The sequence below is a fragment of the Mauremys reevesii genome, linkage group 2 (assembly GCF_016161935.1).
Source record: "Mauremys reevesii isolate NIE-2019 linkage group 2, ASM1616193v1, whole genome shotgun sequence".
Lineage (NCBI taxonomy): Eukaryota > Metazoa > Chordata > Testudines > Geoemydidae > Mauremys > Mauremys reevesii.
In genome coordinates this window covers 213335304-213353480 of record NC_052624.1, presented here as the reverse complement: position 1 = coordinate 213353480, position 18177 = coordinate 213335304, and the positions used below count along the sequence as shown (strand labels likewise).

The window sequence follows — 18177 nt, the reverse complement described above, 5'->3', positions numbered from 1 at the left end:
TCACTGGCTTTGCCATCCAGCTCCTACTTAGTGTAACAAAATAAAATATATAGAAGTTTCAAAGGACAGGAAGTTAAAATCTATCATCCAAAATACTTTTTGGCATCATTTTTCATAGCTGAGATAATCACTGGCTCCTGAAACTTCCCTTAAGGACCATGGCACCCAGTATTGTTGTTCGTAGATATCTCTTGCTGTGTCCTTGGAAGGCAGACAGCCAACTTTGAAGAACTATTATCACCTGCCAAGTTTGAAAGAAGCAGACTGTTCAGGGAGAAGCTGGGAAAAGTAGAAGCTGATGCAGCAGACAAAAAAAATATAAATAAATAAAAATGTCTTTTCTTCAGAAACCCAAGAGGAAAAGAAGATAACCAATCTTAAAGGAACAGACGGCCCCTTTAGAGCTCCTGTCGGACTCAGGGAGAAATTTTAGAAAGAATTCAGGATACAAAAGAAACATGTTTAGGAACAGAGGCAATGGAGGGGACAAATCAAGCCAAGATCACGTCTACTGAGATAACAGCAGCAATTCTCATTTTCTAAGCCCAGCTTCCTAATGAAAGGAAGCACAGATAGCAGGAAAGAATAAATTGAGGTAGAGTACGCCATACAGCCACATACTGTTACGGACCAGGCTGTAGTCAGTCTTACCTAATGATCAGGGCAGGAGGGTGGCCTAATGGGGCAGAGGTGACCAGGCCTAGTGGCAAATCAGGAGCTGAGATACCAAGTCCAGGTAGTGAACCATTGTCAAGAGCCAGGAATCAGAAGTCAAGCGTCAGAACCAGATTATTAGCTGGAGCAGAAATCTGGAACTCTGAGCCAGGGGGAGAAAACCAGGGGTGAATCTAGGAACACAGCGCAAGAGGCAGGAGCAGGGAAGGAGCTGACAGTAGGGAGCAGGACCAGAAACATAGCTGCAGGCATGGAACACTATTAAGCAGCCAGGGACTCTCCCCTGCTGCAGGGTTTAAGGATGTGTCTGAAGGCAATGCTCTGGGTCTGGGTTCAGCTGTGGGGACCCTGACACATACTTCCAACATTGAAATCAAGCAAAGGCCCATATCATCAAGAAACTTAATAACATTCATAGATCTTTCAAAGGTCTACATGCCAATAAAACTGGCATGGAAGCTTTCTATTACTCACTTATCAAGCTAAACATTGTGAGTATAAGTTCATTCAATTGAGATCACATTGAGTGCCTCAGGGATTCATTGAGTTATTAGTAGACATGGTTGCAAAGCTCAGGTCTCAGTGAATTTACAAATACCTGTGCTTGGATGACTTTCTAGTGTGGATATAATCATAGGAGTATAGGAGCAAGTATAGGAAGCAACTAACTGCAGCAACAGAAATACAGAAACATGGATTCATAATAAATTTCCACAAAAAAAAGCTTGTTTCAACGTAGTGACACAAGATGAGAGATGCCTTTGACAGAGGAAAGATTCAAGAAGATAAGTTTGGCTGGCTATTCACAATGGAAAACAGGCAAAGAAAGCACATATTAGTGTCTCACTCAAGCTACAAGGAACAGTGGTTTCATGTATTGACATAACAAGCTTGGCAGGATTCCATATGTGATAGCTGCAGAGATTCTTTATGAAGAACTGGTACCAATCTCTAGTCAACATGAATAATAAGCTAGCAATGTAAGGAGACAGTGATGAAAAGGATATTATTGGATGTTCCTCCAAGAGAAACAGTAATAATGGAGGACAACCTTCAAGGATAGCAGCCCATACTTAGTCCATATAACAACACAGGGGATCTAACCACCAAATAAGAAGGTATTCAATCTGAGTGTCCTGGAACTAAGAACAGAGAAGCCTGCTATCTTAACTTTTCAGAATAAACTCAGAAACCATCACATGTTAGTAACAACATGAAACCAAGTAAAAAAGTCTGAAAGGTACTCTGGGTCACCTCAGGAATCATTAGTCTTAATAGCGTGGGTGGAAATTCCCTTGACAATCATATAGGCAATGTACATAAAAGGAAACAAACATAAAAAAGCATAGTGGTTAGCAGGCAACCTCATCAACAGTCACCATAGTGCTTTAATCATGAAAGCTTCAATCATATTTCTCATTGATACAGTCAGCCTCAAGCTAGACATCTGCTTCCAAGGTCAATCACAAGACAGAGATTAAAAAAATGTTCTAGGAATGAGTATCTTATTTATTTATGAAGTACTTATCCAGTGCTCTGTGTGCTGGACAAAAATTACAACATTTCAATAGATCAAGAGGATCACAAACAGACATCAGTCCCCACAACAGGTCACTCCCCCAACTTGTTAACTTCCCCCAACCTCTACCTAACGTCATACACCATTTCCTGTCCCAGATCCCCAACCCCTCAAATAGTCTGCATGTTAATCCCCAATCATCCCTTCCTCTCCTTAGAAAATGAATGGGGAAAAAAGTTATTTCCTGGAGTCACCAAATGAAGGCTTAGACAGATGTAGCTATTAATTCTACTACAATATATACATTGTCTCTGGGTACTGTGCTAAGCAGACCTATACAGAGAATAAAAACAGAAAGAGTATATGCCATCTGCATGGCATCAAACTGAATGAGAAGACTCATTCAGTTCCTCATAGGTGCCGCCTCCTAAGGAAAGGAATATGTTGGGAAAAAAGTTGCTCTAACCAAATCATTTCTAGGATATTGTTATGCAGGGAACCTATAGAGCACACTCCAGGATTTGGCTAAAATTCATATATTGGCATTGAGACAAGAACTGTGACCCTAAGAAAAAAATATTCCCCATATCCCAGGCTTCCTACAGAAGGGTGTGTCCTTAGGGCATACTTTGAGTACTCTAAAAGTTTAGACCCTTGTTCTGCTAGTTGAAGAAGAGCTCTGTGTAGCTACAAAGCTTGTCTATCTTACCAACAGAAGTTAGTCCAATAAAAGATATTACGTCGCCCACCTTGTGTCTCAGTTATATTAGGGTCAGATAAAAGATCCCAGATACATATACTTCCCCAACTGGTGTCTGAATCTAATAAAGGCTATCCAGAAATTTGTGTCCAAACCAAAACTTAAATTTGGTGTTCCAAACTGTCAGTAAGCCCACATTTGCACCTCTGTATCCTGGTATCTTCTGTCTGTTAAATGAATGTTTCTAGTCATGGTTACCTGTGAAATGAGAGGGTCTTAGAAGCCCTTATATTGCACTCCCACAGCATTAAGGTAGTTCTTAAAACATCCCTGCCACTTACGTCCAACGTCAGTTTACCAGCCACAAGAGACTATCTTCCCAAATTTCAGCCCTAAACCAGAGCATGAAAAAGGAAAGCTGTGATGTAAACGTGCTGTGAAAAAAGTTCTCAAAGTGCCCATAAAGAGTAAAAAGAGATTGATGAAGCCTCAGAACTTATTTTGTCTTTCCATCTAAACTGCAGAAAACAAAAAGCATCAAAATAAACAATCTTCAGGTGGCTCATATTTTGCATTAAAATAGGCTATATAGAACTTTGCAAGGTGGTTCTTTATGGATTTATTGCAAATTCTGCAAGACCAATACCCTCAACCTGGGCCAAGAGGATGGCCACAGCAGCAGAAGAGATTTGCAGTGCAGCAATCTGATTCTCTGTTCGGCCCTTGGTTAGGCATTATGAACTGGCCACTGTTCCATTCAGATGCATCTTTTGGGGAAAAAAGTTTTCCAAGAACTGTCATGGACACTGTGGGCCAAACTAATCCCTGGGCGACTTCATTTAAACTAATGGAGTAATACCAGGGCTGAATGAGGCTGTATATTTAAATGTATTTTTAACTTTTAGGTCAAATCTAAGCCTTAAAATAATTGTTTATACTGGTTCATTCTGCCAGTATCATTTTCTTAGGACTCTTATTATTTTGAACAGTGCTAGGTTGGCCTATATAGGTCCCATTCAGCAAAGTACTTAATTTACTTCATTGGGATTTAAACATGTTCATAAAGATCATGGCTTACTGAACTGGGGTCACATTTTTATCTACTAATTTCTGTTCTTTGATTAACATAAGCACCAATCTGGATCCCCCCTAAAATGCAGTTTTCTTCATTACTTTTAATAGCATACGCAATGTGTGTAAAGAGTTAATAGATTGATATTTCTGTATTTTATTCCAATCTATTCTTTAAACATTAATTAATATGATGTTTTCTTACTCAGTTTGAAATCTTTCAGACCTGGAATAGGTGGGGTTTTCCTTCCTTCCCCAACAGAGAGAATTCTGAACTGCTATCAGTAGCTACAGAGATGAGGAAAGCCCAACAGAGGGTGGTTAATCAGAAAAAATAAATCAGCAAGGAAGATATTTTCCCTGGTATTGTTTTACTTTAACATGGAGAGGCAGGACTGAATAATTGCTTTAGATGGGGACTGGGTGTCAGGACTTCGGAGTTCTGTGCCTGTCTCTACCACTGACTCACTGCATAACCATGAGCAAGTCACTTAGACTATATTTATTTTACACATGACTGGCAGGGCAGCCTGTAGGATATGTGTAACTTCATGCCGTTGTGAAAAGCAAGACGTGTCCACAGTGCGGTGGATAGCTACACGCGTCAGTGAAATACTTAGGCATCAGGGAAAGGCTTCAGTAGCTCCCTGCTGCCAACATCTTTCATTGCAGCAAGGAAAGGGTCTGGCACGGGGGGTACTGGGGAAACCCCCCTGCCAAAGCGTTTCACTGCTGCCAGAGTCTTTACTTGCATCAGGGAAAGGCTCAATAGCAGGGAGCAGCTGCCTGAGTCTTTCTCCCTGTCTTCCTCCTGCCACAGCCTTTCCCTATTGGTGAAGTCTGTTCCTGCAGACCGAAAAGGTTCCAGCAGCAAGGAGGCAGCAGGACACTACAATGCTATTTTTAGCAGTGGAGATGAGGAAGTATGGCTTAGTTGAGCCATGCAGGGTATGTACTCATGTACATACCCACACCCATCAGGCGTGTCTTCATTGTACTCGCCTAAGCTGTGCGTCACCGGCTCCACTGCAGTTATACCTGTGCTAGGGTGGCTATACTTGTGTACAGAACACACCGCCAAAAGAAGAATGCCATGTAGGCATGCCTTTGGGCTAAAATTTTCAATCTGTGAACGTAAAGTTAGCATAGACTTCTAAATAAGTGGCCGGGTTTTCAGAGATGCTGAGCACTTGCAGCTTCCTTTGAAGTCAGTAGGAGTTGTGGGAATTCAGCATCTTTGAAAATCATGCCACGCATATAGGTGTTTAAATATATAGGTTTTTGTGCCTGACTTGAGACATCCAAGTTTTACAATTTTGGCCTTAAAAATACCTTTGCTTCACTTTACATACCCTGAAATAGGTAAAATAAATTCCACGTGGCTTGGGGTTCTCTGAGGCTTAATTAAAGTTTATTAAGTGTTTTGAGATTTTCATATCAAAGCAGCTATCATGAAAAATAATAATAATAATTAACAGGAGTATGTGGCTGCATCAGGGAGAATAGACCCCTTGGAGCTTGGGTATCAAAAACCGTTTATAGGAAAAGATACTTAGAGTAGCATAGATCAGCTTTTAATACTACACAAGTATGTCTGCTACAGTCAACAACATTTCAACCTCCCCAGGTTCGGATCTACTAGTATTAACTGAGTATCAGGGAATATAAATAGCCATATTAGTGTGAATGTGAATCATGATCCTATTAATATGTCATGTGACATACAATGCTATGAAATATAGAATATAAAAAGAAAGGGTTTCAGTTGTAATCTGAAGTGTTTCAGATGATAATTGCATATTACCAAAATAACAAATAAGTAGCAATGTAATAGGGAAAATATCTCTCCTAGGGTTCTGCTAGCAAATCACATGAGCTTTAGACTATGCTTTTATCATACTGTTTTTATTTCATTTACATTCATGTTTGAAAATAGATTACTGCCTATGAACTGTGAGATTTTTCACGTGTCATGTTTTAATATGTGCGTATAGGTTAACATTCTGCTGTAATACTATTACTGGATATAATATCAAACATGGATATAGTATGATCTAGTAAATAAAAATACGTATTTCAAAACCTAGAATAGATGCATTTACTCCAAAGATCAGAAAAGCACCTTTGAATCTAGTCTACCAACCCAATAAAACATGCTTTATAAAGAAATATAGACACTTGTATTTACCCAATACATTGGAATGTTTCTGAACATAAATCAATTAAATAGTGCATATTTTAGATAAAAAACATATAGTAATTATCTGGAAGATCCAGATGCTTTTCCTCAAAATGATCCTGGCTATTGAATTCATATGAACTTTTATAAAACTATTCTTATTTACCTCATCGACTAAAACATTTAAAAAATAAATATTTCTTTTATAGATGTGTCACTCCCTCTTCAGGATACTGTAAATATACAAATTGGGTTTCGTTTAAATAAAATTGAGGGTGGATTGCATGCTGCCAAAGTCTTGAAATTCAAAGTTAAGTCTGACATTCCATTTTGCACCTTAGCCATTAAGCCTTATTTGTTCATTGGTTTTTCACTATGCTGTGAGGAGAAACGGGTTTATTAGATGAAAGCTGAAAACTGAAATATGCTTCTTTATCAACTAGATCTTAGAAGAGCATTCAAATTAATACAAGTAGAATTGATTGTGATATAACTATAACATATAACACAAGAGGGTTGGAATAAACAATTTATTCTCTATCATTAGGGATGATCATGCGTAACTAACATGTCTCCAGTTTGCTGTGCCTCTAGTTACATATGCAGTCACAAAAAAAGAGTTTTGCATTCACTTATGTTGCATATTTTCTATCTACCATGCTTTCATTAAAAGTCTTTATTTGGAAGAACTGAACATCTCAGGGAATTGGTAACATATATGGAAGCTTTGACAGCTAAGTCATAGTTTGAATCTGGTCCCTTCTGGCAATAACTGTGAGCCAATTTCTGATCTCACTTACATGTGGAGTCTAGTAGACTGGTAACAACCATCATTTGACAATAAATAGAAGTTTTGGTGCATAGGCCAAAGACTGAATTGTCCATAAATGACTCCCTCCAAATCAGGGTTCAAGCACATTGGTATGAAAGTGGAGAATCTTGCTCTGTCACTGTCCATGCTGTATAAATTCTGTGGGTTTCCATTTCCTGTGCTGTCAATTTGACAACTTACAAAAGCCTTAAATTAATTTCAGAATAAATAAAGCTATCTGTTATAGCATCCCCTATCTGTCTTTCTGAAATGTTGTCGTATTTCCCAAATATCTAGAACTATAATTGTACTCTGTGTAGCAACATCTCACAGTACCATCCAAAAGGATTGCTTCCTAAGCTTAATGTAGATGGAATCTCCCATTGTACATTCTCCCTCTGATTAAAATCAGATGGGATAGCACATATCTAAAGGCAACCAATATTGAAAGAAAATCAAAACTTGCTAGAGTTTATTTTGCACAGTTTTTTAATGGGATACAGTATGAACATAAATGTAAATTAGTCTGTCAGACAGTCACAGTCTTGCCAAATAATAATGTAAACTGTATTTTAAAAAAACAGTCTATGGACATCAGTGATAAGGCTCCCTCTACTGGAGTGTATTACTAATAATGAAGTTTCTATGCACAGAGTTCCCCCTGTTGATGTGAGTACACAATTTAGTGATAATGGAGCTTGATTAATGGAGTTCTCTGGCTTTCCTTGCAAGAAATGTTCATTAAAAATATCTTAATTAGTGCCAATAACATCATTCTGCTCAACAAAGCAGTGGTGTATAGCACGGGTGTATTATGGCAAACATGCTGTCCCTTATGGACAATAAATAGTATGGATGTATTTTAAAATGCTGTATCACCATCATATATAGAATGAATTGTTTTATCAGGGTTCTTTATCATTTTCAGTCTTAGGGTGACTGATAGAAATTCAATTATATGTTAAGTGACTATTAAAGCATCAGGACTCATCTGGGGGTCTAGGACTTCCTTCCTCTCTTCATGTACAATTGTGCTAAATCCATTAATGTTGCAAAGAAATGTACGTTCATCAGGTATAGTGGTGGAGGCCAGGGTGCATATAACCGCTTTTACTGCATATGAGACATTGCAGTCCTATTCTTGAGAACTGCCAAGCAGATTGGGAATCACGGTCACGGTTAATAGCAGCGAATTGCCAGCTCTTGATGGGTGGGTAGTCACTCCTTTCAGTGGTTGCCCCCTGGGGGAGAAGGTAGAAAAACAGAGAGAGGGAATTAGAGTGACTTTGCACAGTCGAGCAGGTTCATGCCGCTGGATCAGTAGCAAGCATTGGCAGGGCTCCACTCTGGGGAGGCTCACAACAACATCACAGTCTCATTTTTACCAATTGGTGTTGCTATAGCCAGTGGTGCACAGGGGGAGAGCAAAGAAAATGGGGGGGGGGGTGCAGGGGAATGGAAAAGCAGGAGTCTGGGCTAATTTAAACAAACAAAAAAGTACTTGTAAGTTAGCGTTTAACCCATAACTGTTTGCCTGGTGCTACTAATTGTACTAAACTATAGTACTGGAAGTTCAGTGTGTGATTAAAGAGTTGGCTCACAAACTCTCTGCATAACCTTAATTTTTTCAAGGTTCTTTGAGTGTAGAATGGCTTATAATAACGATTTTGACTAATACGATTTTTGACATGCAACTTTAATGCTTAACCTTAGTACAACTCCAGAGCATTTCATGTGTATTCAGCTGTAAAGAGTGATGATTTAAAGGGATAATATAAGAAAAAGGTCGTTCTAGAATGAACCTCTAACAAATTGCATAAAGGAAGCTTATTATTCCATGAGTAGAGGGATATGCAGCTTTTCTGATCATTTTTCTGCTTGGTTCAAAAAATTGTTGAGACATGACTGGGGAAAGAAACACAAAAAATGAAATAGAAAACTGCAAGCAGTGAATATTCTTTTGATGGTTATGATTTTGTAGCCACTAAAAATACTCTACAATAATGTAATTATTCATCTTTTCTCTTGTTTTGGGTGAAGAATTCGCTCCAATAAGAAAATGCTGTTACTGGTCGGAGGATTGCCTCCCGGACCTGACCGGCTACCCAGCAATTTGGTTCAGTATTATGATGATGAAAAGAAGACATGGAAAATACTGACAAGTAAGTGGTTTATTTTTTGTAGAGTTGTCTTGATGAATCTAAAACCATGGTTAATTAAATTAGACATTTTATTGATTTGTTTCCCTTCAGAGATTTGTTTATGTATCACAAGAGGTTTCACAATGGAGCAATAAATTGAGATTGCAGAAGATGCTAATTTTGTAATGGAATAGGCCTAAATTAAAACTGGCTTAAAATCATTCCAGTAAGTTTTAAAAGTAAACTTGCAAAGCTTTCATACCGCAACACATATAAGCTAGTATTTTTTTAAAATAATGTGAAGTTGGAGGCAATTTCTCAGATTCAACTCTCTGGCTAACCATGCCTTTTAGAACACACTTTCTGTTGTGTTTTGCACTTTTGTTTCCTTCTTCAGCCTTTGTGTCTTGTCCATAGTCATTAAAGGTAGTTTCCCCCATTGTCCTCTACAGCCGTTGCTCACAGCATATTAGTGGTATGTATCAGTTACAGTAAATAGTGCTTAGAGGCTTTATGTATAGAATTTTTCACCCCATTCCTTTCTTAAAGGGTGATTGTGTTTTACAGCAAGTGTTTTGCCTCAAGCATTGAGATTTGGAACTTATTGTTATATTGGTTACAATTCCCACTCTAACTTGGTCATGGAATCAAATCCGTTTCTTGAAAGCAGCAGGCTGTGTGTGTATTTGCCCCCTTGTGGTTAGACTGGCTGCAGTGGTCAATAAAACTAAATTTTAACCAAGGCAGTATAGATAAAATAATAAATGAACAACTTTGAGCCATAAATCAAAGCCATACTTCTTAAACTGGACAGCTAGTAAAACTTGGATTTCCTAATGGATTTCCAGTTTTCACAGTGAAACATCTTTTACGAAATTCGATACTTTTATACAAAATCTTTTAATAGGATGAAGCCAAAAGAGTATTTTGTTCATAAGACAAAGCAAAAGTAAAGATAGATGAGATGCAGTGCTTGAAATGATGCTTCTTCAAGCTGGTTTACACAGTGAAACTAAACTGGCATAATCTACGAACTACAACAAGAAGACTCCCTAGGTACCAATACTCTGAATTAGTAGTAGATGATGTTGTGTAAGAAAAGCAATATTAAAGAGAAGATATGAACTATAGTCTAGAAAAGTCTGCATTTATCACTCCGTTCTGGTAGACATGTCAGTAATGACATTTCAGCCATCAAAACTATGATGATATTGCCTTTTATCATGACAGTTTACTTTTAAGAAAAATCTGTAGGATAATAATAGTCAGTACAAACAATGTGTTTTGTAAGACAGAAGTAATCTATTTTTCTGATGTTTTGTAAAATACAGTACTTCACAGTGAGGCACAAGTGAACTAGAGCTCTCTGTAGAGTAGGAGATTCCTGACTCAAGTTCTTGGCCTACAACTGAATGACTAATATTATTTCATTGCATACTCACTGTCTAGGACAGAGGTGGGCAAATTACTGCCCGCAGGACTGTCCTGCCTGGCCCCTGAGCTCCCAGATGGGGAGGCTAGCCCCCAGCCCCTCCCCCACTGTCCCCCTTACCCCCACAGAGCCATGCCGCCACATGGGCAGCGCTCTGGGCGGTGGAGCTGCATGCTCCTGCCGAGCAGCATGTCTGGCTCTGGCCGGCGCAGCAACCAGACATGCTGCTCTGCATGCTCTGTTCAGTGTGGTAAGTGGGCCAGGGCCGGAGGGTTGTATAAGGGGCGGGGGGGCCCCGGGGCAGTCAGGGGACAGGGAACAGGGGGCGGTTGAATGGGGTGGAGGTTCTGCGGGGGGCAGTCAGGGAACAAGGAACGGAGGGGTTGGACAGGCGGTGGGGTTCCAGGGGGCCTGTCAGGGGGCGGGGGTGTGGATGGGGTCAGGGCAGTCAGGGGACTGGAAGCAGGGGGGTTGGATAGGGGGTGAGGTTTCAGGGGGTGGTTGGGGCAGGGGGTCCCGGGAGGGGGCAGTTAGGGGACATGGAGCGGGGGGGTTGGATGGGTCAGGGGTTCTGAGGGGGTCAGTCCGGGGGCAGGAAGTGGGAGGGGGCAATAGGGGGCGGGGCCAGGCTGTTTGGGGAGGCACAGCCTTCCCTACCCGGCCCTCCATCCAGTTTTGCAACCCCAATGTGGCCCTTGAGCCAAAAAGTTTACCCACCCCTGATCTAGGACCTAGTCGGTGTCCTGAATCTACTTATATTTGCAAATACACTTTTATAGGAATGAAATCTGACAGCTGATTATTTAAATGGATACCATTAGTTTGGGGAAAAATTGAACCATGCTAATATTATATGTATGTTCCGGTAAAGAAAATTGTTCAGATTCTAAATTAATTGGCCCCAGTTCACACACAATCTAATTAAAATGACTGAATTTGAGTTATGCAAAGGATGAATTTGGACTAGTGTCCATTTTTTTAAAAAGTATCATTCTGAACTTCAAGAAGTTTTTAAAGAGTATTTTTGTGCAGCTTACCAAAATAAAGCATATTCTTTCTGTTGCCCTCTAGCAAGCAGTTATCTGAGGGCTTGTCTGCATGGGGCTGCAGTGCGCACTAATGTGATGCACAATAACTGGTCTGTGTAGACCCTGCTGGTGTGAAATGAGAGTTCCCTAGTGCACGCTAGCATAGTACTTTTTGAAACCTAGCTTGAGTGAGAGTGACCAGACTGTAAAATAAACTGGAGTTACACAGAGTGATTTGGTTAGCAGCACAGAGTGATCGGATTAGCAGAGTGATTGGATTACTATTGATGAGTTGTAACTCAGCTATTGCATCCCCACTGCATTGCTAGCTCAAGCATCAGCCCCCCACACCCGTCAGCAAGTGATCTACCTTGAGCTTTAAAGCACCACTTAACTTGAGGTAGAGATTTGTGTGTGTGAACACGAGTCAAGTTAGGGGTAACACTCAATTTATAATTCAAGCTAACTCTGCGTATTGTTCAGGATCCCGTTTGTTAACATTCATATTTTTATTTTCTTGATTTCTATTTAGGTCAGGTCTGAAATGTTATCAAATATACAAGGTCCTTTGTTATTTATTTTCATTTTGTTTTAAAATTTCCTGGGAACTTATCAGTGTTTATTACAAACATTAAAAAAACAGGTGAAAATCAATGCCAGAAATTAATGTCACAGTTTTCTAGGTAAATATCAGCATTAATATTGGGAGACCAGAGGACAGAAAAAAAGCAACAAATAGGGAAAAGTAAAAGTATTTAAAGTAAAAGCAATTTAATGCTGTGGTTTATTTCATGAACTGTACATTAACATTATGTACACAAATGCACATGCATTGGTGTGTGTGTGTGTATTCCACTACATTGTCCTACTTAAACAGACAGCCTCACATTTGCACTTAGATTAATTTATTATTAGCATAAACACATCTGTGAAGACACACCTTATGTCGTATTGGGAACACACACAAAAATCAATATTTGCACAGTAGAAAAGGTCAAATGTAACAGGGACATCTTCTTAAAACATATTACAGATACCCCCTAAATAATGAAAGGTAACAATTTAAAACCCTTATGAAAGATTGAAATAGCCATTAAGCTGTTTAAAATTCTATAACCCACCACCACCACCATTACCTAGTTCACCATGGAGAAATGCAGGAACCAAGGGAAACAAGGAAAGGTGAGTAGAATTTTCTTCCGAATCTTTCCATAAAACATAAACTAACACTACAGAACAGTGGTACATGAACTTGAAGAGCAGGAGAGGAATATCATAAATTAATGGATTTGGAGAGAACCAGAAAGTAATCACAGCACAACACCCTGACATTGCATTGCAGTCATGGCATTGCATCAGCGTGTGTAGTGGTGTTTAGTTATCACAAGACAGTGCCAATCTATATTTGTTGCAGAACATAAAACAAATATTGCAGTGCAGTTCCAGTACACTGTGCCATCTTTATTTTCTGTTGTAATATCTCTTTTATTCGTATCCCACAATCTTGGTTCTTAGAAAAGGAATATTTCTCTGGTTCTCTCCCACCCTGTCCTAGTGCCTGAAAAAAAGAGTAGTTTTCCTATTTTTACCCCAATTCCTGACTGCTAGGGAGGGAGGAAAGGGTCCTCGTCTGTATCTGTCTTACCAGCAGGACTGGTTCAGACAATGCTGCCCATCCCAGAGCCACAGGGCACCCCCAAGTCATGACGACACCATCAGCTGAAGTGAAAAATTTACTACTCATTCTGCAGTGAACCATAGGGTGGAGCATGAGCTGCATCATGCTGACAGAGTGCTGTGATGATAAGCCCCATGGAGATTCAGGATTTCTCCCTCTTTATTTCATCAATGGCTGATGTTCTTCCTTAACAGAAAACCTCCATCAGCTGTTTTCCTAACATCCCTCATCCACTCCCGAGAGGCCAAAGTCCATGCTCATTTACACCAGTGTAAATCTTAACAAATGCCACTGACTTCTTAGAGTCACTTAGGATTTACACTGGTATAAATATGCACAGAATTTGGACCCTGGTTTGTCCATATTACCTATTCTCCCCTCTTCTCCCTTCATTCCTACAAGTGGTGTGTCATCGAAGCATGGGGCAAGTGAGGGTGGGAAGAGAAGATAGCAAATGAAATCCTGCAACTGGGAGACTGTATCAAATGGCTCAGGAAGGAGTCCCAGATATTCTTGAACTGGGCCTGTTAACCTGTTAGGGACTGGTGGTTACCCTCACCTCTCAGAGACGGAGTGGCTTTTGCACCAGTCCATTTGCTCAGTGTTCCATGAGATGCCTTATGTGAGATAGAAGCAGAGCAAGAATATCATCCATTGGAAACCACAGACTCAAAAAAAACCATGATACTCAGGGGTATGAAAAGAGTTGCAGGTTGAGCACCACAGCTGTTCAGTATGAGAGCTTTGCAAAATAAAAATTTTGCTTTGTTCACGCTAGATGACTAGATCCGTTGGCAAGGGATACTGCCCTCTTCTCTGTTCCTGGCTTCGCAAAGCAACTAATGCATCAGGACTAATGGGAGTAATTCTGAAGGTATCAGGAAAATAACTCACCTTTTTCATAGGACCAGAGAAGGAGGGGAGACGTGCACCCATTTCCGATTTTAATGTCATCCTCTGTAAGCAAGACTGTTATGGCTTATGGGCTCATTAGATTTTTTACAATCCAGTACTGTTGTGTATTTTCCCCTTTTCCCTGCTAGTACTTCTCTCAGAGTGGCTGTTTCTTAGGCTGGGAACAAAGGAGAGAGAGGGAAGTGTGGTGTTTTAAAATAATATATTGGCATCTAATTTTACCTTCAATGGGCTCAATGCTAATTTGAGATAAATGGATGCACAATGCTATACATCTTGAAATATTTGTTATTGCACATTAGAAGATTTTACAAGCTACATGGTAATGTGTAGTGAACACATTTAATACAGTAAACTGTTCTTTGCTGAGTCACCCAGATTCTCACGTGTGTGCATGCACTCACACACACACTTTAAAGTAATCGGGTGTTATCTGTGTCTTATAGCAGCAATAGGCTACTACTGCTATCAGTAGCACTAGTTAATCTTGAACTGACAGGTGTTCGGTGGCCCCAATTAGCAGCAGAAGCATTGCCCTGCCGCTGGGTGCTTCATCATTTAATACCCTCTCAATACTCCTTTAAACTGAGTAAACTACCTGGTGGGCATTGAAGATGATTCTTTCAGTATCACATCCCCATGCCTGCTGTTGCTGCTGCTTATATTTTAATTATCAGCCATAAAACCTACCAGGAATCCCCTTGTTTTAGCCTACCACCTTACTTTTTCTTTGTAACTGTAACATTTAAGATTGATTGAATTTTTAAAAATACCCAATGTTTCATTTGTTAAAATTAAACTATAATAATTGTAAGTTTCAAAAGCCATAACCTATAAAGATTTTTTTGTGTTCAGACTTGCATAGCACTTCCAAAAAACCCTACTGCTAAGGCAATGATGTATTACTTTCACTTTCATTATATGTTTTTAATCAGAGCGTGACTTCACACTAGACAAAGCGATGCTTTATGCATGGTCTCACTTGTTTTTGCTAAAATCTTTTGACATGATTAATTTTACTTTAATGCTTTTGTCTTGTTGTAATGGTAAGGATGATGGGTGTAAACCAGGGCAAAAATACATGCTTTTTTATTGTAATACCTCTTAGCATTTAAAATAAATCTTAGATGAAAGAAAGAAAAGATCACAAGAGTCTGGTCCAGCTGGAATTATATTTCTTGCTACCTGAACATAGACTACACAAGATTAAAAAATGATGCAGTCATTGTTTTTTATTTTTACTTTTGCTATTTCTTGAATTGTAATATATTCATCTGCATGATGAGAAGTGATGAGAAGATGGTATCTTACAGATTTCTGGGTATACAGTGAATCCTCCCTTTCAATGCAGGATTTTCTTCTTTAAAACATGAATGGATAAAATATTAGGAAATGTTTCTGAAAGCTTAGAGGGCATATTCCATTCGGTATTAAACTGCAGCTGGTCTTTCTTTCACATCAGTACTTCTTTCTTCAATAACATGCTAACTGGAACTTTCATCAAGCTCTCAAAATAGGAACACATCATACAGTTAAAACCACAAAGAGGATTTGATGAGCACTGAAAGTAGTGGCAAATACATCTGTGGGCAGTAAAACATTTGTGCTCAATAAGTATGCCAGTTTGGGTTTTAAAACAATTTAAAAACCAACATCCTTTGTCCAACCAAAGAGTAGTAACGTAGGTGATGTATGAGAAAGGATGACAGTGAAGCATTCAGAAAGACATTGGATTGGAGAGTTTTATTTCTCTCTCTCTTTCAAAAGGACCAGTCCTTTCTTTCTTATTACCTCATCCTTATTTTAATTACCTTTCTGTTTTCTGCCCGACCATTTGATAGACTTACTTGTTTAGGGTTGCAGTGTTTGGACCATTATACACAGAAAAGTGATGGACTGGGAACTTTTGAATATCCTGCTTTGTCCTGACTGAACCTACTCTCCCTTATGCCAGCAGCCAATCACACAACATCTAGAGGGTGTTGTACATTTGTTCTCCTCTGTGTCTATGACTCACTGATAACGATACACAACTAATCACTTAGTTCAGTCTGTGTACTCATGTAAAAGTAGCGTTTCGTCTCCATCTTTCACCAGATCAATTCCATTCTGGTGTTTTCAGTTCCACTCCAGGTTATGTCATCAGTGAGGTAACCCATGCTTCGAGTAATATGGTATGTGTTTTTACCATATTTTGATATAGCAGGCTCTCCTTGGCCATTTGCCTCCACAGTCCAGCCCCTTTTTGCATCTGCCACTCTGGCTCATTCAGAATATAATTTAAATATGTCTCCTTTACTATAAACATCCTTGGATCTTAAATAATAATACTTTGTAATTATATAGCAACTTTTAGTCCATATCAGTAGTTCTAAAAGCACTTTTTAAAGCTGCACAAGCATTATTACTTCTACATTTGACGAAGAGGGAAACTGAGGCAAAGGGCAGTTAAATGACTTGCCCAAGTTCACACAGCAAAAGTCAGCATTCGAGAACCCAGGTTTCCTCCCTCCCCAACCTGTGCCATGTCCATTGGACCATGCTGCTTTCTCTTCCCTTCTATATTCCATGGCAGCTCACAGATAATTCATTGCATCAACTTTTCCCACTCATGACAATAGTTTTTCCTTCCTGGACTCACTAAGCACAGCATTCTCCAGCCTTCTACTCTTTTGGAGTGGATTTGAAGTGCTGATTCCCATGGCAAGCCTTCTATTTGAGGGGTCACTAAAAGAGTTTCTTGGCCCTTGACATATTTGTAAATATTTGGCCACCTTTTCCTATCCATTCCTGAAAACTCCTCTTCAGTTTTTCCTTGCCCATGTTGATCACTTCTATAACATCAGTTGTGGCTTTTGTCTCTCCATTTAAGATTCTTGGGACACATTTTTAATTGTGTCTAAATGCCATTTCTGCCTTTAAAACTTTCCCCCTAAATGAATTCATCCACTATAGAGGTTTTGCTTTTTTAAAAATAAGGTTAGAGCAGTTTTGAGGATTTCTTTCTGCTAGAGGCCCCCCCCCCACACACACACACGATTTATAATTGAAAAATAACCATAAAAGGTGGTGGTAAAGTGGGGAGCAGGGCTGAACTAAACCTCTTGACATGTCCTCAAGTTTGTATTTATCATTTACATGCGTAAATCATACACGTGTACATCACAAATTTAGCTTGCTGAGCAATTCTTGGCAGCCCTGATAAATTTCAAATACCTTACTCCATTCATTCCGTAGTCTCAAGTACCAGGGCTTCTGCTTCAGTGCTGTGTCGAGGTTGGTTTCAGCACTGCATTGAAAAGCTTGAACAAGCATTGGCACATTACAAAGGCAGAAGCCTTGACACTCCCTGCTAGATGGATTTAATAAATGTTTTGGAGATCTATAGACATAGTGACCATACCCTCCCAAACACAAACACACTGTCTCTCCTCAATAAATAAATGTCATAAATATATTAAATGTAACTGTTTTAGTATAAATTCCTTCTATTTGTTCCATCCATATATTTAGTTCATTTTTAAAGGTGCAAAACAGCAGAGCATGAACATGAAAGAAGTGACACAAATACGTAGAAAAGCTCATACGAGGGGAACAAATATATAGTAGTATGTCTGAACTTGGGATCTTATTTGATGTGACCAAGCAAATTTCCAAAAGGCCAGAGGTTTACACCACATGGGCAAGTGACAATATAGCTGTGAGAAGCATGAAGTCAGTAAGGAGTAATTTTTGTGTGTGAGAGGTTAGCCGCACAACTCTCATTCTGAGCATGATGCATGGGAATTCAACCATGTAACTCCCATTAATGATGAACGCCTGCATATCTAAGAGCAATATGGAGCTCTGAAAATGAGTGAAAATACAGCGAGTTGTCAAAATGCATGCTCTATTTGTGTTTTAAATATTATTCTCTCCTGCAATACCATTTGAAATAATTTCCAAGAAATGTCAGCACTCTTCCTTAAGCCTAGGTATTTGTCTTTTTTATTACAGTATCCTTAGCTACCACTTTTACACTGATAGTA

General features: G+C 39.3%; 1 protein-coding gene across 4 annotated transcripts in view; it reads left to right on the top strand.

Moving 5' to 3' along the window:
* KLHL14 (kelch like family member 14) overlaps positions 1–18177 on the top strand; it is an 81799-nt gene that overhangs the window by 8393 nt on the left and 55229 nt on the right. For all 4 annotated transcript variants that reach the window (XR_005593398.1, XM_039521923.1, XM_039521925.1 and 1 more), the window contains one exon: positions 8996–9117. Coding sequence is in view for 3 of the 4 variants with exons in the window: in XM_039521923.1 (XP_039377857.1) it covers positions 8996–9117 (122 nt within the window). In the remaining variant the exon portion in view is untranslated. The remainder of the gene's footprint in view (positions 1–8995; positions 9118–18177) is intronic.